Source organism: Mustela lutreola, chromosome 14, assembly GCF_030435805.1.
Source record: "Mustela lutreola isolate mMusLut2 chromosome 14, mMusLut2.pri, whole genome shotgun sequence".
NCBI lineage: Eukaryota > Metazoa > Chordata > Mammalia > Carnivora > Mustelidae > Mustela > Mustela lutreola.
The window spans coordinates 42,348,674-42,370,662 of record NC_081303.1 but is presented as its reverse complement, the minus strand read 5'-3'; the positions used below and the strand labels follow the sequence as shown (position 1 = coordinate 42,370,662).

Genomic DNA, 21,989 nt, shown 5'->3' with positions numbered 1-21,989 from the left:
AAAAGTCAGCCAAGAGAGGCCCTTGTGTCCTGCCGGAGTGCCTGCACTTTGCCAAAAGAACCAGCCGGAAAAGGCTGCCGATACCACCACGGGGCAGAAGGCAGCGCAGAGGACCTATTCATCCCCAGCTGACTGTTCCAGGCCCCGAAAACGCAAGTTTCCTCTGCTGCCACACAGGCGAGGGGAGCCTCTGAGGCTGCCATCACCCCCTGAGCCAGGGTTTCGAGTGACTGTTGAGGACCTGGACCGGGGAAAAAAAGCTGCTCTCCAGCGCATCCAAGATGCTCTTCGAGGGGACACAGAGGCCACCTGCAGCTGTGGCCCAGCTAGCCCATCCAGTGCCTTGGCCCTGCCTGCTGCAGTGGCTGCTCCCCTGCCAGCCTCTGACTCCCAGGTCACCTCCAGGGACTGCTCCAGTTCTTCCCAGCCTCACCCCTTGGGGTCTCACCCTGGCTGCAGTGGGAGCAATGTTGCATCTACCCAGGCCCCCTCGATGCTGTCCGGGGACATCACAGCCTCATTCACAGTCCCCCCAGGGCTGCCTGCACTGCCTGGAGGTAGGGGCAACCCGGGATCCACTGGCCATGCCCCACTCGGGGCTGTTGGTGGGCAGTGGCCCGGAGCCAGCACCCTTCAAATCTCTCCCGCGCGTGGACAGCCGGCAGCTCAGGCTCCAGACCCACTCCAGGCCCTGAGCACGGCAGTAGTCCAGCTGTCCTTGGGCAGGAGGTAGGTTATATGGTTCCCTTACCCGCATCTGCCTCCCGGGGGACCCGTGCCAGTGCCCAGCCAGGCTCAGTTACCTCCTCTGCTGGCCTCGCCCCTGGCGCAGCTGCTGCCCCTGGCTTGACAGCGGCCCCCCAGTTGCCCAGCGCTGTATCCCATGCTGGGCCCAACAGCCAGCACCCCGGCCCCCCAACTGGCACCACAATGCTGGCCCCCATCAGCATGGGGCTTTCGGCAGCACCCACAGTTTTGGGGAGAGGAGATAATGTTGCAGGCCTGTGCTCCAGATTAGGGGCTCTCTGCATCACAGCAGCAACGAGCAGGGCCCCAAATGGCCCGCAGGGCTCCAGGGCAAGCCTGGGCCCGAACACAGGGGGCTGCCCACGCCAGAGCACCTTGTCGGGGACCGCTGGAGCCAGCACGACGAACCAGCCTGTGTCGGGAGCCCCGAGTTTCCCTCCCTTCAGTCACATGCCCAGGAACCTGAGCAGGAAGAGGTCTAGATCAGACGGCTACAGCACTTCCAGCAAGGCCGCCTGCAGGGACGGGAGCATCCTGGCCTTTCCTCCTAGTGGCCCCACGTCCCTGGTCAGCAAGGCCCAGAGCAGCCTTGCCACCAAGACCCCCTCATCCCCTGCCCAACGACTGATTAAGTGCAAAAGAGCTGCATGGTGTAATAAGCCATCTTCCACCACATCACAGCCCACTGCAGCTGCCCCTGGCTTGGCAGTTGCCACCCAGGTACTTGGCACCATGTCCCATGCTGGGCCCAACAGCCAGCACCACGGCCCCCCAACTAGCACCACAATTCCGGCCCCCATCAGCATGGGGCTTTCGGCAGCACCCCCAGTTTTGGGGAGAGGAGATGATGTTGCCGATCTGTGCTCCAGATTTGGGGCACTCTGCATCGCAGCAGCAACAAGCAGGGCCCCAAGTGGCCCCCAGGGCTCCAGGGCAAGCCTGGGCCCGAACACAGGGGGCCGCCCACACCAGAGCACCCTGTTGGGGACCACTGGAGCCAGCACAACGAACCAGCCTGTGTCGGGAGCCCCGAGTGCTCCTCCCTCTAGTCACATCCCCAGGCACAAGACCAAGCAGAGGTCGAGATCAGAGGGCAGCACTTCCAGCAAGGCTGCCCGTGGGGACGGGGGCGTCCTGGCCTCTCCTAGCACCACCGCCTTTGTGGTCAGCACGGCCCACACCAGCCTTGCCACCAAGACCCCCTCATCCCCTGCCCAGAGATTGATTAGGGGCAAAAGAGCTTCACCGGGCAACAAGCCATCTTCCTGCACATCCCAGCCCACTACCGCTGCCCCTGGCTTGACAGCGGCCCCCCAAATACCCAGCGCTGTGTCCCATGCTGGGCCCAACAGCCAGCACCCCGGCCCCCCAATGGGCACCACAATGCCGGCCCCCATCAGCATGGGGCTTTCGGCAGCACCCCCAGTTTTGGGGAGAGGAGATGATGTTGCCGATCTGTGCTCCAGATTTGGGGCACTCTGCATCACAACAGCAACGAGCAGGGGCCCAAGTGGCCCGCAGGGCTCCAGGGCAAGCCTGGGCCCGAACACAGGAGGCCGCCCACGCCAGAGCACCCTGTCGAGGACCACGGTAGCCAGCACAACGAACCAGCCTTTGTCGGGAGCCCCGAGTGCTCCTCCCTCTAGTCACATCCCCAGGCACAAGACCAAGCAGAGGTCGAGATCAGAGGGCGGCACTTCCAGCAAGGCTGCCCGTGGGGACGGGGGCGTCCTGGCCTCTCCTAGCACCACCGCCTTTGTGGTCAGCACGGACCACACCAGCCTTGCCACCAAGACCCCCTCATCCCCTGCCCAGAGATTGATTAGGGGCAAAAGAGCTTCACCGGGCAACAAGCCATCTTCCTGCACTTCCCAGCCCACTACCGCTGCCCCTGGCTTGACAGCGGCCCCCCAAATGCCGGGCACTGTGTCCCATGCTGGGCCCAACAGCCAACACCACGGCTCCCCAACTGGCACCACAATGCTGGCCCCCATCAGCATGGGGCTTTCGTCAGCACCCGCAGTTTTGGGGAGAGGAGATGATGTTGCCGATCTGTGCTCCAGATTTGGGGCACTCTGCATCGCAACAGCAATGAGCAGGGGCCCAAGTGGCCCGCAGGGCTCCAGGGCAAGCCTGGGCCTGAACACAGGGGGCCACCCATGCCAGAGCACCCCATCGGGGACCACGGGAGCCAGCACAACAAACGAGCCTGTGTCGGGAGCCCCGAGTGCTCCTCCCTCTAGTCACATCCCCAGGCACCAGACAAAGGAGAGGTCCACATTGGACGGCGGTACTTCCAGCAAGGCTGCCCGTGGGGACGGGGGTGTCCTGGCCTCTCCTCCTAGCACCACCGCCTCTGTGGTCAGCACGGCCCACACCAGCCTTGCCACCAAGACCCCCTCATCCCCTGCCCAGAGATTGATTAGGTGCAAAAGAGCTTCACCGGGCAACAAGCCGTCTTCCTGCACTTCCCAGCCCACTGCCGCTGCCCCTGGCAAGACAGCGGCCCCCCTAATGCCCGGTGCTGTGTCCCATGTTGGGCCCAACAGCCAGCATCCCAGCCCCCCAACTGGCACCACAATGCTGGCCCCCATCAGCATGGGGCTTTCGTCAGCACCCGCAGTTTTGGGGAGAGGAGATGATGTTGCCGATCTGTGCTCCAGATTTGGGGCACTCTGCATCGCAGCAGCAAGGAGCAGGGCCACAAGTGGCCAGCAGGGCTCCAGGGCAAGCCTGGGCCCGAACACAGGGGGCCGCCCACACCAGAGCACCCTGTCGGGGACCACCGGAGCCAGCACAAAGAACCAGCCTTTGTTGGGAGCCCCGAGTGCTCCTCCCTCTAGTCACATCCCCAGGCACCAGACCAAGGAGAGGTCCACATCGGACGGCGGCACTTCCAGCAAGGCTGCCCGTGGGGACGGGGGCGTCCTGGCCTCTCCTCCTAGCACCGCCGCCTCTGTGGTCAGCACGGCCCACACCAGCCTTGCCACCAAGACCCCCTCATCCCCTGCCCAGAGATTGATTAGGTGCAAAAGAGCTTCACCGGGCAACAAGCCGTCTTCCTGCACATCCCAGACCACTGCCGCTGCCCCTGCCTTGACAGAGGCCCCACAGCTGTCCGGTGCTGTGTCCCATGCTGGGCCCAACAGCCAGCACCCCGGTCCCCCAACTGACACCACAATGCCGGCCCCCATCAGCATGGGGCTTTCGGCAGCATCCCCAGTTTTGGGGAGAGGAGATGATGTTGCCGATCTGTGCTCCAGATTTGGGGCACTCTGCATCGCAGCAGCAACGAGTAGGGCCCCAAGTGGCCCCCAGGGCTCCAGGGCAAGCCTGGGCCCGAACACAGGGGGCCGCCCACGCCAGAGCACCCTGTCGGGGACCACGGGAGCCAGCACAACAAACCAGCCTGTGTCGGGAGCCCCGAGTGCTCCTCCCTCTAGTCACATCCCCAGGCACAAGACCAAGCAGAGGTCAAGATCAGAGGGCGGCACTTCCTGCAAGTCGGCCTGTGGGGTCGGGGGCGTCCTGGCCTCTCCTCCTAGCACCACCGCCTCTGTGGTCAGCACGGCCCACACCAGCCTTGCCACCAAGAACCCGTCATCCCGTGCCCAGCACCTAAGAGGACGTAAAAGAGCTGTACCGTGCAAGAAACCATCTTCTCCCCCATCACAGCCCACTTCCTAAGGGCCCAAGAGGCAGAGGCTCGGCTGAGCCAATAGCTACCTGGAGAAGTATCTAGTGGTGTACTTCCATGTGACACCGGTGCAAGACTAGTGTGGAACGGGAGACACAAATCAAGCCTGGTACTAGAGCAAGACGGGACTCCCAGCCTGCCATACAACATTGGGAAAACTTCCCAATCCCTGACCTACCATTTTTAAGGAAGGCGGGGGCCTGAGGCCTCGTCTGTGATCCCAGGGGCCATGGGCCTTGGGACAGTACACGGAGATCGTGTCCCTTTGGCCTCCAGTCCCACAGCTCCTGGGACTCCTGCCGCTGCCCACAGATTTCCCCTCCCCTCTCCCCACGTTCCTCTCAGAACCTTTAGGTAGTGTTCATTACTTAAAGCCTGTTCTAGTTTCTCTGCATAGCTCTCTTGAGTCTCCTCTGTGGGTCATGTGGGCAAAAGTTGGGGGCCGAATGGATGCTGGCATGGGAAGCCAGACGCCACCGTTTCCAGGTTCCCGTGGCCCAGCGGAGCGGGTAGGGCTGGAAGGACAGACCCTTGAAGAGTGAGAGTAGGTTTTCCGTTTCGGGGATGGGCCTGGGAGAACCCTGGCCTGGGGAGGGCAAACTGGGGAGACTCACCCTTGCCTATAGGAAGCGCTGCTCCTCTCCCACTGGGGACCCCACGGAATCTTCTTGCTTCACAGCCCGAGGGCGATGTAAAGACACTCCTGGCCTAGAGTATGGGTCTGGCATCCAAGACTGTGGCTCAGGGCAAAGAAGGACAGCTTTGCCTTGAGGGTATGACAGCTCCCTGAGCGCTGAGTGACATCCCACTTCATACAAGCACCAGGCCTCCCTCCGTGCATCTCTTCCCTCTGCCAGGCATTTGGGGGCCCCTTCCTGATGGCACTCGGGAGAAGAATGAGGAAGAAACAAGTCACCTGGGAGAGGGAGGGAGCAAGGGCGACGCTGAAAGGACTGTCACCCCCAAAACTCCTCAGTCCCGTATTGATTAGATACAAGATCACAGCCAACGAACGAGGAGGTTATACATTAGTCTTGGGTCTTGTAGGTCAACCAGAAGGAATGGGAGTCCTACATAGACCATAGTCTTGCAGGTAAACAGAGTAGGCTGTGCCTGGCCCAGCAGCATGGAATTTTTGGCTGAGCAAGCGCACAGAAAGGGATGATTTTAACAGCAGGCTTTCCGGAGGCAGGGAGACCACGGTAAAGGGAAACGGGCGATGTTCCCGCCTGAGCGGCTGGGCTTCAAGGACCCGTATCCTCCTCTCCCCCGGAGGCCTGCTGCTAGTTCGGGGTTTCTCAAGGGCATCGTCAAGCAGGCTTGCATGACCAGTACAATTTCTCATTAGTGATATTTCAAGCAGCCTATCATTCTGAGGGATGGTTACATTTCCCCCTTTTTGTTAATGCAGAAGCAGCAAAATCCGTTTTGCAAGTTCTTGAACCATTAGTCGTCAGAAAGATTTCCATGAGCATCTGAGGACTAAGCATAAAATGATTATAGCAATAAAAAGTGTCATCATTCCACCTATAATGCCAGCACCAGTGTTTTGATCCAAGCAAAGGGGTTTACATCAGATAAAATATCATTAATCCTTTGAGTGAAACTCACACATGGAACTGATGGTAAGGATCACAGGGAATGCCTTGAATAGTATCTTGAAGGTGTTTAAAATCCACAGTTAAATTACCACCATCATGACTACTAATATGGGTCTGGGATGTATCACATAGCACACGGGTGCTAAGTTGAGGACAGGAGTCAGGTGGCCCGTCAGGCTCCGGGTGTTGCCAGGGGGCACTGCCAAAGGTGGTCATGTCCTCAGGGAGGCATGTGGGTTTCTCCCAGTCTGAGGGTTTTGTGCAGCTCTGAATGGCATGGCCTCCTCCTGGGTTGCAGGCAGACTCCTTGGGTCTATGTCTTGAGTCCTCAATCAGGAGGGCTCAGGGGACAGGCCCCTGGGGACAGAAGTCTGTAACCCAACCGAGAGTTACAGCACTGGGATGGGCGCCCCAGGGGGCTGAGTAGAGGGTGATTTTGGCCACACGTGAGTGTGGCTTTCAGAGGGCTTTCTCACGTGATTTGGGCTGCGACCACTCGGGAACCCCAGCCAGTCCCAGGCAGTGGGACTGCGGGCCTGTGCCACCGGAAATGAGTTCCCCAGGGGCTTTCCAGCCAATTCTTATCTCACAATCTTTCTGCCCAAATCAATATCGATATTGATTTGGGCAGAAAGATCATGAGACTTGGCTGGCATTGGGTGGCAATTCCAGCCACGCTGGCAGTCTAGAGTGCTTTCTCACTAGGTGGGTACTTGTCAGGCCATCCAGGAACATGGGCCAGGTTCATGCATCTCCCTCAAGGGCCCCTGACCAGGGGAGCATTTCGGGGGAAGAATTGAGGGAGTGGGTCCAGCTGAGAGTCAGCCTCCATGTTTGTCGCCTGGTGTGTCGCCGAAGGTGGGGGTGGGTTTGAGGGTGCATGCATGTTTCTCCTGCTCTGAGGGTTTTGCACAGCTCCGAATGGCACAATTTCCTCCTGGGTGGCAGCCAGAGTCCTGGGGTGTGGCTCAGTGGTCCCCAGTCTGAAAGGCATGGGGGCCAGGTCTCTGGGGAAGGAAGCCTGAAAACCCAACCGAGGGTTAGGGTTAGGGTGTAGGGGCATAGCAGGCCCAGTCTGCCAGCACTGAGGCAGGATCCCCAGGGGGCTGAGTGAAGGACTGAGGTCAGGTGGTGTATCAGGCTCCAGGTTTCATGGCCAGGGGGGCCACTGCAATTGGCCTCAGGGAGGCATGTGGGTTTCTCCCAGTCTGAGAGTTCTGCACAGCTCCAAATGGCATGGTTTCCTAGTGGGTGGCCAGCAGATTCCTAGCATTTGGCTCTGGAGTCCCTAATCTGGAGAGATTGGGGGACAGGCCCCTGGGGACAGAAGCCTGAAAACTCAACTGAGGTTTAGGGTCAGGGCCTAGGGGCATGGCAGGCCTGATCTGCCAGCGCTGGGACAGGGACCCCAGGGGCCTGAGTAGTGGGATGGGTTGGCCACATGTGTGCCTGACTCATTGAGGGCCTTCTCACAGGGTCCAGGCTGCGACCACTCATGACCCTGTGCAAGGCCAGGAAATGGCCCTATGGAACCGTGCCACCCAAAGCGAGTTCACTGGACATTATCTTGCCAATTCTCATGAGCTTTCTGCCTGTATTGATATCGATTTGGGCAGAAAGCTCGTAAGAATTGGACACTGTTGGGTGGCGAGTTGGGTCGCACTGTTGTCCACTGTCTAGAGCACTTTCTCGCTAGGTGCATGTCACGGCTATCCCGGGACATGGGCTGGTATGTGGCTCCCCTGAGGGCCTCTGCCCACAGGAGCTTTCCAGCGGCAGAGTGGAGGGAGGGGGTCTGGATGAGTGTCAGCCTCCATGTCTGTGGCCCAGTGGGTTGTTGAGGGTGGACTCAAGAGGGGCATGCACATTTCTCCCGCTCTAAGGCTTTTGCGCAAATCCAGATGGCACTGATTCCTCCTGAGTGGTAGGCGGAGTCCTGGGGTATGGCTCAGGGCTCCCCAATCTGGAGGGCTTGGGGGACAGGTCCCTGGGTATGGAAGCCTGAAAACCCAACTGAGGGATAGGGTGAGGGCCTAGGGGTCTGGCAAGTCTGACCCACCAGTGCCGGGGCACACACCGCAGGGGACTGATTAGTGGGAGGCATCGGCCTCATGTGTGCCTGGCTCACATGGGCTTTCTTATAGGATTTGGGGCATGACCACTCAGGATCCCGGGCCAAGCCTAGGTGGCAGCCCTGTGGCCTGTGCCACCAGAAGTGAGTTCACTGGGGATTTTTCAGCCAATTCTCGTGAGCTTTCTGCCCAAATCGATAGCAATTGGGCCCCAAAACTCGTGAGAAATAGCTGACCTTGTGCTTCCATTTGGGCCGCATGCGTGCCAAAGTTTGGAATGCTTTCTTGCTAGGTGCGTGTTGCAACCATCCGGGGCCACAGGCTGGGCCCATGCGGCTCCCCTGAGGGTTCCCACAGAGACAAGCTCCCTTGGGGGCAGAGTTGATGGAGAGGTTAAGGCTGACAATCAGGCTCTGGATTTGTGCCCAGGGGTTGGGGGAGCCCTGAAAGCAGGGTTGGCCTTAGGAGGGCATGCAGGTTTCTCTCACTCTGAGGGTTCTATGCATCTCTGAATGGCATGGTTTTCTCCTGGCTGGCAGGCAGAGTCCTGTGGTGTGACTCAGGGGTCCCCAACCTGGAGGGCTTTGGGGCCATACCTCTGGGGACAGAAGCCTGAAAATGCAACCTAGGGTTTGAGTTAGGTTGCCTAGGGGCACAGCAGGCTTGATCTGCCTGCACTGAGGTGGTATTCCCCAGGCGGCTGAGTTGAGGGTGGGGGTCAGTCGGTGCATCAGGCTCCGGGTTTGTGGCCAGGGGGCCACCGAAGGTGGGGGTTCCCTCAGGCAGGGCATGCAGTTTCCTCCTTCTCTGAAAGTTCTTTGCAGCTCCAAACAACACGGTTTCCTCCTGGGTGGCAGGCAGACTACTGGTGTATGGCTCTGGGGTCCCCCATCTACAAGGCTTGGGTGCCAGGTTTTTGGGGACAGAAGCCTGAAAACCCAACCTAGGGTTAGGGCCTGGGGTATGGCAGGCCCGATCTTCCAGCACTGATGTGGGTTCCCCAGGCGGCTGAGTAGAGGGTGGGGTTGGCCAGTGTTCTGAGATAATTCATGCCACTCATGTGTCTGGTATTTAGAGCACTTTCTCCCAGGGTTCAGGCAGCGAACACTCAGAGGACCCCGGGCCTGGCCTGGGTGGTTCCCCTGAAGCCCCCAGCACTGGAAACAAGTTGGCTGGGGGTTTCTAGCAATCTCACAAGACTTCTGCCCACTCAATATTGTTCTCTTGAAGTCAGAGTATTAGTTGTTCTGAGGAGACCTTGATACCCTAGTGTTAAGTGATCAGCCATAACTAACGTGAGTAATCTACTTCTTATAGCAGGAAGAAACATTAAAATAGTACAACATATTTACTAACTGAACTCCATACTTTAATAAAAACCTTGGCAATTTTTTGTTGTTGTTGTTAAAGAATTTATTTGAGAAAGAAAGATAGCCTGAGAGAGCACGAGGGGAAGTCAGAGGGAATAGCAGACTCCCCATGGGACTGGGAGCCTGATGTGGGACTCCACCCCAGGACTTTGGGATCACGACCTGAGCCCAAGGCAGTTGCCACCCATGTACCCTTTGGCAAGATTCTTAATATTTTTTAAAATCATGGCTGTCACTTTGTTTACTCTCTATATCTATTCCTGAAAGTATGTTGGCTTATATGAAGATAGAATTTTATCTTCTTTCATCTTTATTCTATATTGTATTTTACTCATTTAATTGTAGGATTATTAATTAAGGAAAAGTTCTGATCAAAACTTACCTGTAATTCCATCCACATTACACTTGAATTAAAGAATATAGAAAAAATATTTTTTCATTAATATTACCAGGTGTATCAACAGTGTGATTTATTTTTAGTTATGTAATGAAAAAAATACTTGGGTGTAGATTTTTTTCAAAAATGATAACCATGACATGATGAAATGGTCATTAAAATAGTTCTAGATTTTGCTTTCTTTATAAAAATCAGTATTTAGAATTTCACAGTGTAGAGGTCCTAAATTCTTCATACATGAAATTATATAAAAATAGAAGACATAGACATATTTAACTCTTTAATCCTTTGATTAAGCAGCAAGCATATCACTCTTCCAGGCCAAACACTGCTTAAACAAAAAAGAAAATTAATGACGTGCAAAATATTTACAAAATATGCAAAGCACACAATAAGACATCTCACTATATACATGTGTCATATTACTAATGAAGCTCAGATTTTTTTCTGTGTGCTCTAGTGTATGTAAATCAAATTACAGCATATCCCTTAGATACAGCATCTTGGCCCATGGCTGGGATAGAACAGATTTTTAAATGAATCATAATATACTTAACAGCTAGACAGATGCTGGTGCTGACCAACACACTGACTTGCCCCACACACTGTATATTGAAGATCTACTGACAAGAGACAAGACAATAAAAGCCATATAGTATGCACGTATGCAAGACAATCTAAGTACTTTAAAAAAAATGCTTTAGATATTTTAAGATATATAACTCCCCCCCCCGTGGCTTTTAAAGTAAAAATAAGTATAAATTCTTGAATATTAAGAATTTTAAATCAGATTTTTATCTAGTTACAATCCAGGGGCAGGAACTTTTTAAGATGATCCAATGAGAAAGACAAGATACACCCTGGAAAAAGTTTGTGCCAGAACATAAGGTCCTTATGAAAAGCAGAGCTCTAAACTTCAAAATTAAAACTAATCAATGAATTTAAATATAATAGCTCCTTAGGGCGTTAGAGCCAATGGTAGGAACTATTTTTCCAATATTGGGAATATAGGACTTCTCAAAACATAAATCAAGGGCCTTAGATGTTGACTATTTCTTGAAGTAGTTCTAGATCTGATGAGAATATAAATGTGCAAACATTTAGCCTTAAGTTCCACTAGTATAGTAATTTAAGTGATCTCTTTGCACAAGTCATGATTCCAATATGAAATCGCTGTATCAAAAATATTAGTAACACATTGTTGAAATACTATTACTTGTAAAATATTCTTTGTAGGTGCTTAATGATTTATGTGTTCAATTAAGACTTGGGATGTTTTCGCTTCTTATAAAAAAGGGGTCTCAGCATTTTAAAAAACTTAGCACAATTGAGACAATATACTGATGCATCTTTAGATAACACAGAACAAATTCTTCGATTTATTTTACGAAATAGTGTTGATGATTTAACCCTAAACCATACCCACAAGCACAGGTCGGCTGCAAGGAATCCACAAATGTATCCAAATAGTACAATAGAGATTTATCAAGAAAACATCCTTTATATTAAATGAAGACCATATTAATAAGTATGAGGGCAATTTTAAGTCAGATCCTAAACACAAAAAGGGCATTGTAAATAAATGCTTCCATAACTATCACTATCTCCACATAACTGACAAAATATAATTCTCTTCTAAAGTCCCCAAATATAGGCAACTACTAGTTAAAAGCAGGTAGCATTTTAAAAAATCAAAATTAACTCCATTTTCAAGGAACTTAAAGACACTGTACTTCAACAAATCTGTATGTAAAATTATCACGCCAATCCTCTTATTACTTATAGATGACAGGTCAATGACCTTTAAGCAAGGACTTTGCACTAGGACCCTAAAGTGTAAGTTAAGGGTTAGTAGGTTCAGTACATTCTTTGTGGTTTCATATAATTGCTTTGCAATTGATTAAATTGCTTTCTTTTAAAGGAATATATTAAAATTCCTTTAGAAAAAAAAGCAAGATATTTTGAAAAAAGGGATACGCACTGAAATTTTTAAAATATGCATTAAATGAACATATGTCAAAATCTGAAATGCAGGCTATTTATTCTTGTACTCCTAACATAGGAAAATGTTGTTAAAAATTAAATTAAGGAAGAAAGAAAAAGTCAAACATCCTTAAGAAACTTAAGGAGTTTCCACAATTCCTACGTCAGTATTTCTGTACTAAGAGCCTTGACTATGAAGAGGCAGAAATAGAAAGAATCTCAATAAAATATATATGGTAAAAACAAAACAAAACAAAATCTATATACTTTCTTAAGTATATAGAATACTTAATGTCCTTTTGTTCCTTTTATGAGATCATGTACTGAACATATACTCTAGAAAGGAGGCTAACTGTAGGCTTTTTGTTATATAACATTTAGTTTGGTTGCACAAACCAAAAAATGTCCTAGACATCCACTTATGCTAGCCCCCTGCCACAGAACTAGTTCACAGCCTCAGTATCAAGGAGGACTGTTCTCTTTTGCATCAGTCTGATGAGCACTGGTCTAATGATGGGGTGAAGAGTTACTGTAGCTCTGTCCAGTTTAATTTTAGTGCAGCGAGTCCTGTGAATCTGTCTGAATTCCAATAAGTGACGGTGGCTGTTGACCACCAACCGTGGACAACACTGGTCTTGGGTTGAGACGGGGCGGCAGAGAATTAGCAGGGCAAATGAGAGGTGGTGGAGGCTGATTTAGAGTTGGCCGGGGCTGGATGAACCGAGCCTGCTGCTGGAGTGGAGGAGGCTGCCGGTGAAGAGCAGGGGCAGCAGGCAGTATTGGATGAAGAAGTGGTGGAGGCTGGTTCAGAGTGGCCATGGGGGCTGTTGGTGTTGGAGTGGATGATGGGGCAGGAGGTGGTGGACCCAGGGTCCGAGGAGCCTGTGGGGTCTGTGCCTAGAGGTGAGGAAACAAAAATACATGTATGAGATGAGCGTTCCTAATGAACTGAATGCAATATAGCTTGGGCTGTCCCAGGAAAAATAAAACAAATCAAAACAAAACAAAAACATAACACCAGTGTTTTTTTGGAAGCACAAGCTTCTTTTATTTTAAACAAAGCAAAACAAAAAACCAAAAACTGAAAAAGCAATGAAGCTACCAAACAGGCATCTTTATTAGTAATCAGCTTAACACTGGAAATAAAAATAAGACTATGAAAGAACAATACATTCTCCATTCTTCTAGGATCAGAACTTAGCATGTCCTTAGGACTTAAGAGTCACGAGAGAGGCACCACTGAGTAAGTGGATTGTCAACCTTTCATGCTCATTTAGCTAGTCCTCTGACAAATTAACCTTACAGAACACCACACAAAATGATGATTCCTCAACTCATATTAGCTCAAATTCCATACACAAACACACCTCCTCTTCTTCATCAGTGCTCTTCCCTGATGCCACATTAGAAGCAATTTTTGTCTCCTCCCCTAAAGTAGAAGCATCACCATTAGAAGCCTGGGTTCCTTGTTCTGCTTCCCACTCCTGCAATACCTCCTCTAAGTTAAACCGACGCCTGTAGTTTACAAAGAAGTTCTTCACTTGGCCAACAGTCTTGTTGCCAATTACATCTGCAGTAGCTTGAAAATCTTTACCATATTTGCAGACACCTGGAAGGCAAAGTAAATAATACACCTGTGAAGGATCAATAAGGAGAGCTGTGTGTACTATACATCATGCACACACAAAAGATACCAGCAATGAAAATCCTTTCTCATAAACTCTGCTCATTTCTCAATTCTGAGAAAGAGACTAAGATATCAGGGTCACAGATGAAAACTATCAATTATGTCATTTCAGCGAGCCAGCCACTTGCCTTCAACTGAACAGTCAGAAACTTACCATTTTTCACATACTCAGTTATTTTCTCCAATCCTCTCTTGAACTCTCAAATACAGTCCATTTATTGTAAAGCATTGAATTTTTTGTTCCATCCTCAATTCCACATTCATTTATTTCCCTAGTAGCCAGCCACCTAAATTTGAGCAACACCGTTTGTAAACAAAACTGAATGGGAATGAGCCATCTGTTTTATCCCCTCAATGGATTGAGTGGGTGGTCTTAGAGTTCCCCCATTAAGAAAAGCATCATAATTTTGGTTTTAATACCAGCCTCAATTGGTTTTCTTGCCTAAACTCACCAGGGCACCAATGAATAGAAATGAGGTAAAAAGAGAATCATGACAATGTGATTTGGCAAAAAAGGGAAACTATTTTTCAGAGTTAGTTGGATTTCAACTCCTCTAACAATTTCAAAGACTGTGTATGAGAAGGAGTCTTAGCTGTACTTTATAGCCTTAAGAGTAAGGTTACAGGGACGCCTGGGTGGCTCAGTGGGTTAAGCCGCTGCCTTCGGCTCAGGTCTGATCTCAGGGTCCTGGGATCGAGCCCCGCATCGGGCTCTCTGCTCAGCAGGGAGCCTGCTTCCCTCTCTCTCTCTCTCTGCCTGCCTCTCCATCTACTTGTGATTTCTCTCTGTTAAGTAAATAAATAAAAATCTTTAAAAAAAAAAAAAAAAAAAAAAAGAGTAAGGTTACAGTAGCGACTACATGTACTTGTGTTTATCATCACTACCTTAAATTTAATGACTGCACATTCAGTTATTTGAGAACCTAACTTTTTGTAATGGAAATTTTATTGGAATTAAAGATTGATATTTGATTTATGAACCTGGGATAGTCAATTATACTACAGAATTTGGAATGACTTTATATGATCAGATGGATAATAAACTGCTCTTAAGGGAATTCTAAAAGGACGTTCACTGACTCATCATTTAATTCAAAACACAGAAGGTGTCAAAAGTGTTGACTTTACAATTTCATAACTGTTTAAAATACCAGAAAACATTCATTAATTAGAGAGGAGAAAGGGAAATAAATGATACTTATGATACTAAAAAGTCTATAATATAACCTAAGCAACCAGAATCATGGGAATTTAAATAAATTCAATATGTATACAATCATAGATGAGAGAATATAAGGGTATGTTAACACTCAGGAGAAATGCTAGATTCCTATCTTACAGATACCCAATTACCTTAAAGCATCATCAGGATATGACAAAATTCTTGTTTTTAATTTCTGCCTTTATTTTATATAGAGAATTTGGGAACGAATAATCTCTTGCTTATATTCAACTAGCCAGGCTTGACTATGGGGAATGCTTTTATCTTAAAGAGCATTTTGGGCAGGAGGTCTGACATTAAGCTGGAATGATTTTTACTACAGAGTTTGGGGTGTGTAAACTGTGCTCATCTGCTCTGTTCTCAAAGGGAAAGACATACGCATGATAATAAATTATGGCACATTATTTACATTATTTAGCAAAATAAGCTCTTTTTAAATCCATAAGCTGATTTTCAGTTTAAACTCCATAATTGAGTAAAAATTCTAAGGGTGACCAGGTTCCACTAAATCCACATCTGCAATAAAAATCCAAGGGTATTTCCTATCAGGAATTATTGCTATATATTCAAGTACTTCTCTACTACTTATATTCTGGAAAATAACAACTCATTTGAGATTGCTGTACTGAAAAATAACTCCTAATTAGAAATCAGACACAGAGTTCTATCGATGTACTATTTTTTACAAGGAATATGTAATTTATATTCTAGAAATGATCAAATCTACTGAATACATGAGTTTGGAAATGAAAACTTCAAATAAATCTAAGATTAGTTCTTCTGTATTATAGCAAGAAGTCACATTAAGATGGATTCCAAATACGAAGACATTGCAATCCTCAGAACACCTATTTGTTTAGCAAAATATATTACAAAACCTACCAATAAATTGTCCCCATGTCTGATTCCATTTTATTTTCTCTTGTTTAAGGGACTTGATCTTGTTAGCAACATTGCTGCACTTCCAGAATTACAGACCCCCAAATATAAACTACTTCCTATTGGAACCTTAGTTTTCCCAGACACTCTGAATGTCAAGGATTTTTTCTAAGTCACCTAGGTTCTGAGTCACCCAGGTATGTTTATCATTAACTCATGTATGCCATATAAACTACTTGGTAAAATCTCAAGGCTCAGACCATACTGCAGACTTTCGTCATCTGGTTGAGGATCCCACTGGTGTCCCAAGAACACGCAGGCCTTCGGGGATGTTAATGTGCTCAGCCTGCAGGGTGGCAGGGCAGGGTCTGGAATAGCTAGAGCTCCTTGACAGATGTTTCTGGACAAGAGCAGTCTCATCCATTTGCCCTAGTGTGTTGTGACAAATTTCATAATTTTTTCTGTATGCCATGAGGTGAGAAAAGTTGGGAAGTACTGTCCTAGGAAATATAATGCTTAGTGCACAGGAAGCACTCAGGAAATAGGATTGACTTTTCTTCCCCAAACCACAAGAGTCACATATAGCTAACTTTTTTATCACCTTCACAATGCCCATGACGCTGGTTCAACAGCATATTTTGTTTAGAAGGTGGAATTCTTAATTCTATACTGTGGCTGATAACTAGGTAAATTCTAGTGAAATACTGGAACAGCTCTTTCCGAAGAATCCCGAGCTAGACTTCTGGAGGAAAACCTAGCAGGGTAGCAATGCAGAGCAACTCACTTTAACAACCCAGGACATTAGAGATTGCTTTAGTTCCAATTTGTACCTGCAAGAAGGGTGGTCTACTGTTTTTCATAATTTAGAGTAAGTAAGGCCATCTGATTGCTTTATCAGCAAGGCTGAGAATCAACATAGTGATTAAATCTCTTTCTCTTCCTGAAGATGTAATAAAAGGTCCATTTGAACCATGGTTTTAAATGAAAACTTCCCAGGTTGGGGCAAAGGTCAGTTTTTAAAGGTTAGTAGAATGAAATTTTAGAAAATCCTCGAAGAGTTAAACTGTAAATATCCCAGGAAGAGGAAAAAGTGTTTTCAATCAAATTTTGAAAGTTACAATCAAACAACTTGGCTTCTTATGCTGGCAGATGATACCTTATAATCTTTTAACATACACTTTAAAGTTTTGTTTGGGAATTAATATAAAATCACATTTTATAAAAGCCCACATTTCCCAAACAGTATTCTTCATCCGGCCCAACAAAAAAACCCACACATTCATATTTTTAAAAATTTGGCTAGTAAAACTAAATTCAGGAGCATTTGTAGTATGGTGTTTTCCAACTCTGGACATGAACAGTAGACTTTTTTCTTTTTTTCTCCTGACATAGAAGGGATATATCTGCTTTTGCTATGTTCAAAAAGTTATTTTAAAAATCTGATTTGGGGAGTGCCTGCGTGGCTCAGTGGGTTAAAGCCTCTGCCTTTGGCTCAGGTCAGGATCACAAAGTCCTGGGAGTGAGCCCCGCATTGGGCTCTCTGCTCCGTAGGAGCCTGCTTCCCCCTCTCTCTCTCTGCCTGCCTCACTGCCTACTTGTGATCACTTTTTCTCTGTCAAATAATAAATAAATAAATCTTTTAAAATAAATAAATAAGATAAATCTGATTTGGGGCTACACCCCACCCAAAAAAGTAAAAATATTACAGTGGTAAGCTGCTTCTAAACAGTAAATTGGGGGGGGGGGGCATTGTTTCCTGCTTCTCATATAACAGTATTTCTTAAAGTGAGCATGTACTTAGGATAACCAGGAAATATATTTTTGAAATAAGAACACAGTGACATCTAGAAACTCCAGAGATGTGGTTCTTCCCAATCAATAAGAGATTAATTTTAAACTCAAACCATTTGGGAACATGCATTTCTTTCTACCTCCTATAAATCTTTTCAAGAATTCATATTAAAGTAAAAAAAGAAAAAATCAACAGCAGTGGGACAGTGAATGGTGCATCCAGGTAAGGGCTAAAAGTAAAAATCACATATTCTCTTTTTAATATCTAGCTTTTCTCTTCCGAGTCTTGTGTTCCCATCATACTTGTTATAAGTTAAATTCCATCACAAACATGCTAGAAATTTCGAATCATGAATTATCTGAAGCAAGTGTATCAGAGAGCTGACAATTATACTTCTGGGTCTCCATTCTTACGATACCTGTTATAATAGAAGAAACTCTCTAAGGCAAATGAGTGTTTTTTCAATGGAAAAATATGAACTTCCTGATCTCCACACTTCCTTTTGATTGTTCATGTACTGGTTTACAATCCCTATGTTTTAATCAAGTGCCAAATCTTTCTCCCCTCCTTTAGGAACCATTCTAGCTTTTTTCTTAATGTAGGAGATAAAATTAGAAAGAAGACAGTTTCCAGGCTTGCAACCTAAAAATGAATGAAATGTATAAACTACAGGAAAAGAAGGTAACTTTAACTGTGAAAGAATAACTGACTTGAGTGTATTGTTGTCAGTGTTTCATTATGAAAGGCAGACAATATGGTGAAAAAACTAAACTAAAAAAAACTAAACTAAAAATTAAAGCTGATATCTTGATAAAACTGGAAAAGTTTCTTGTTGTTTACCCTAAAATAGCACTAATATTTTATTAGGGAGTGTATTATTTTTTTTAGCACAAATGATTATGAAATAAATACATTTAAGAGAAGGCCAAAAATAAATATTGTTTACCAGGCTTCTGCCCCTCTAAACTTTGAAGAGTCAATGTTTTGTACTATCATTTAAATCTATTATTATTTTTTCAAAATATTAATTTGAAAATATTGCTTCATTTTACATGAAAAATATACACCCAGAATCTAATTTTTTTCTTAATTCTTGCTAAATAAGAAATGTTTATCATATGAATATCAAGATGGATTTTGGGGTGATTTCTAAAAGCATTACAAATTAGAAAAGATATATTTATATGTATGATGTAAGCTATAAACAGAGATATCTTCATTAACACATATTGTGAAGACTGTACTTAATCGCCTGTTAACCAATCCGTTATAATAGAAAATTCAGATACTTAAGGCTGGCACAGATTACTGAAAGTATAGAAATACCATTCTTAACAAGTACTTTTCAGAGAGAGGCTTAAATTAGGCACATTTATAACATCCTACCTGGGGACTCTTGCAGAATGTTAATGAAGTTATTACGTAGTTAAAACTAAAATTCAGAACTAAAATTAATATAATAAAGTGATAGAGAACATAAGTACAAACATTCCTGTTTTGGTCTGGGCATGATTCCCACCCTTCCAAATAAGGGAGAAAGAAGGAAAAATAATTATTTATTTATTTAAGTATTTATTATTAGAGTAACACTTATTTAAATAGTTATTATTTAAATGGTAGTATTTAGTTAACAACAGTATTAAGTAGATGGGGAAAAAAAGGAGGAAATATATGTATTTGAGCCCTAGGAAATGATCCTAATATTGTATGTGGTTTTAAAAGAGTTACAATAAAAAAGTTTAATAGTAAAATTGTAAGTGTCACTAATGACACTAGAGTGTATTTCTCTCTTCAGGTCACTCTAATAGTCAACTATGAGCAAGATTTAAAAAGGCATTTAACAAATGAGTGTTAAATCAGAATATATACAGAATAGGTCTTAAATATAAAGTGCTTATAAACTAAAATGTTACTATCAAAACTTACATGATCTACTGTTTTGTAAAACTGAAACAGTGATAATAATACCATATAAAGTTTATCACAAATAAAGATTAAAGAGAAGAAAAACAAAACAACTGCCTGCTCGGTATTTCTGGACAGCAAACTACATGTTAAAATAAAAACTGCGGTTATGTCCCTTAACCACACCGGGATTCAGGTACATAAGACATTACTATAGATTATACTGTTTATAAGACACACTTCTGAGAATTATATAAATGTGTGGGCCCATTAGCAAAAATGGCACTTTTTAGTTTTCCCTAAAATAACTATTTTGGACACAAATAGCTCTATATTGTTTTATTTTATGTAATGAACCCCCTTCCCAGAAGAAAAAAAAAAAGAAAAACCCTAAAAAACCCAAAGTGAAACAAAAATTCCACATACAGAGTTAAAATAAAGACAATAACATATCAAGAAAGGACCTTCAAAATCCAAAGACCATGTATATTTCTGTACAAATTACTTTCTAAAGGTGCATAAGAATATTGAATATATCTCAACAGGGAGGAAATGTCTGATTATATCCATAAATATTCTTTTAATATTTATAAACTGAGATAACGTCCACATACACAGTTCAAATTCTACATGTAAATCTTGCCATTGTCCCTTCCCCTGAATGCAGCTCAGCACAATATCCGACCCAGGCATGAGATTCCATGGTAGTGCTGCAGAACAAACATGAATGCTCTGGAAACATTAGCCCAGATTTTCCTAAATGAGTCTCTCCAGAAAATCATTTCACTGGGATAATTTTCATATTAGAGTACAAGATTGATACACTAACTTTTATGTAACTCAAATACTGGAAATCAGGGTTAAATTCTATAGGCTACACACACACACACACACGGATGGACAGAAACACAGGTGTTACACCTATAAAAGCAATGCTTCCCCAAATAACTATGTTAGAGCTCAAAGTCATAGATCTAAATATGAAACAGCCCCTGAAAATACCAGTTGTTTTGTTGTTGTTGTTGTTTTTATTAACAGGGAGCTTGCACTCATGACCCTAAGATCCAGTCATCACATGCTCTACGAACTAAGCCAACCAGGCGCCCCTACTCATTTTTTACTCTAAATTTTAAGGTTACTAATTTTAAAACAGCTATTATTGAACATTATAAACAAATTAAACTTTGTTCTCATTCAGAAACAGTTCCACAATTACAGATGTGCTCAATGCGCACTCCACCACTCTGCTACCATAGGATCAAGTATTTATTCTGTTCATGAAATGACTGTTTGGGGCTGTATAGGCCAACAAGAAGGCTGCCATCATACTGATGGCACTGTCCTGTGACAGTTTCTAATCACACTGATAGGGTAATTCTCACTCACTCTAGTCCAAACTGCCGAGTCCTCTATTAGTCAATATTTAATTACATTACTCTCACATCCAAATGATAACCTGCACATTCTTTTTGAGTTAAGTATGTTCTCTGTGTTTGAATAATTAGAAATATTTTTCTAAGTATAGTTTTATGTTTCACAGGGGCCCAACTCACATATAGTTAACTACTATAACCTACTATATATATAACCTATTATATATCTAGGCTAACTAGATAAAAAAAAGCTTTTAGTACTCAATACAAGGACAGCTCAGGCAGGAAAAACCAAATTGTAGACCAAACTTATAATTACACAATCAACCCTGTAGATAGTTTATCTTGAATGGAAAAGAAAAAAACAACAAAAACCAAAAAACAACTACAACACTGAATAAAAAATATGAAGTTGGCCCTTCCTTAAGTAATTCAAACATGAGACAATCCAATCTACAAAGTGCTCTGCCATATAATTCAACAAAGCATTCTAGTTATATCAGTGCATTTAAAAGGCTTTATGTATATTTTTCAGTGTCTCTCTTAACTCTATTATTTATATATATATATAATATAAATATATATGAATTTATTTTTAAAGCCAAGTTTCTAAGCATTCAGTGGCACATCTCTTAAGATACACTGAAAATTAAGTATATCATTAATATTTTCAGTACCTGACATTTATCATACAGAGAAACACTATTATACAGAACAATTGGATAAACCAGAAACACGTTATAGTTCATGCTTTTAATGATGAGGGTTATCAATGACTAATATAGTAAGAATGAACCCAACTGCAGGAAAACTGAAGCAAAGGCACACAGAGACCATATGTTCAAGCTTGTCATCACCATCACTGTTAAGGCTGAGAATGTTTTACGTACTGTACAGGACCCAAAATGTATATAGGCTCAGTGAAGTCACACCCACGAGAACAAAACAGAATTCCTGGTTTTCAAGACTTTGTGGTAAACATAAGTGCCCTTTCTTGATCCATTTCCAAATGAAGGGAAGAGCTATGGAAGTCACCTTTCATGACAAGTTAAATAATTAACAATAATAGCTGCTCATCGTTAATATACCTTGCACTGCTAGAAGCTGCTCCTCTGTGGTCCTACGGGCATTAATTTTCTGATTTGACTACAAAATTAAAGAGAAGTTTCCTAATGAGGATATGAAGACAGACATTTTTCCAAAGTGCTTATTTTTGTTTAACTTTTCACCAAATCATAACTTTTCACCAAGACATGAGATTACT

General features: G+C 45.2%; 1 protein-coding gene across 1 annotated transcript in view; it reads right to left on the bottom strand.

Moving 5' to 3' along the window:
* Positions 1 to 12,176: 12,176 nt before the first annotated feature.
* Positions 12,177 to 21,989, bottom strand: part of LOC131814894 (REST corepressor 3-like) — a 37,497-nt gene continuing 27,684 nt past the window's right edge. The window contains 3 exon segments of the mRNA XM_059146344.1: positions 12,177 to 12,764; positions 13,235 to 13,476; positions 21,814 to 21,871. Of these exon segments, the coding sequence (XP_059002327.1) occupies positions 12,420 to 12,764; positions 13,235 to 13,476; positions 21,814 to 21,871 (645 nt within the window). The 3' untranslated portion in view covers positions 12,177 to 12,419.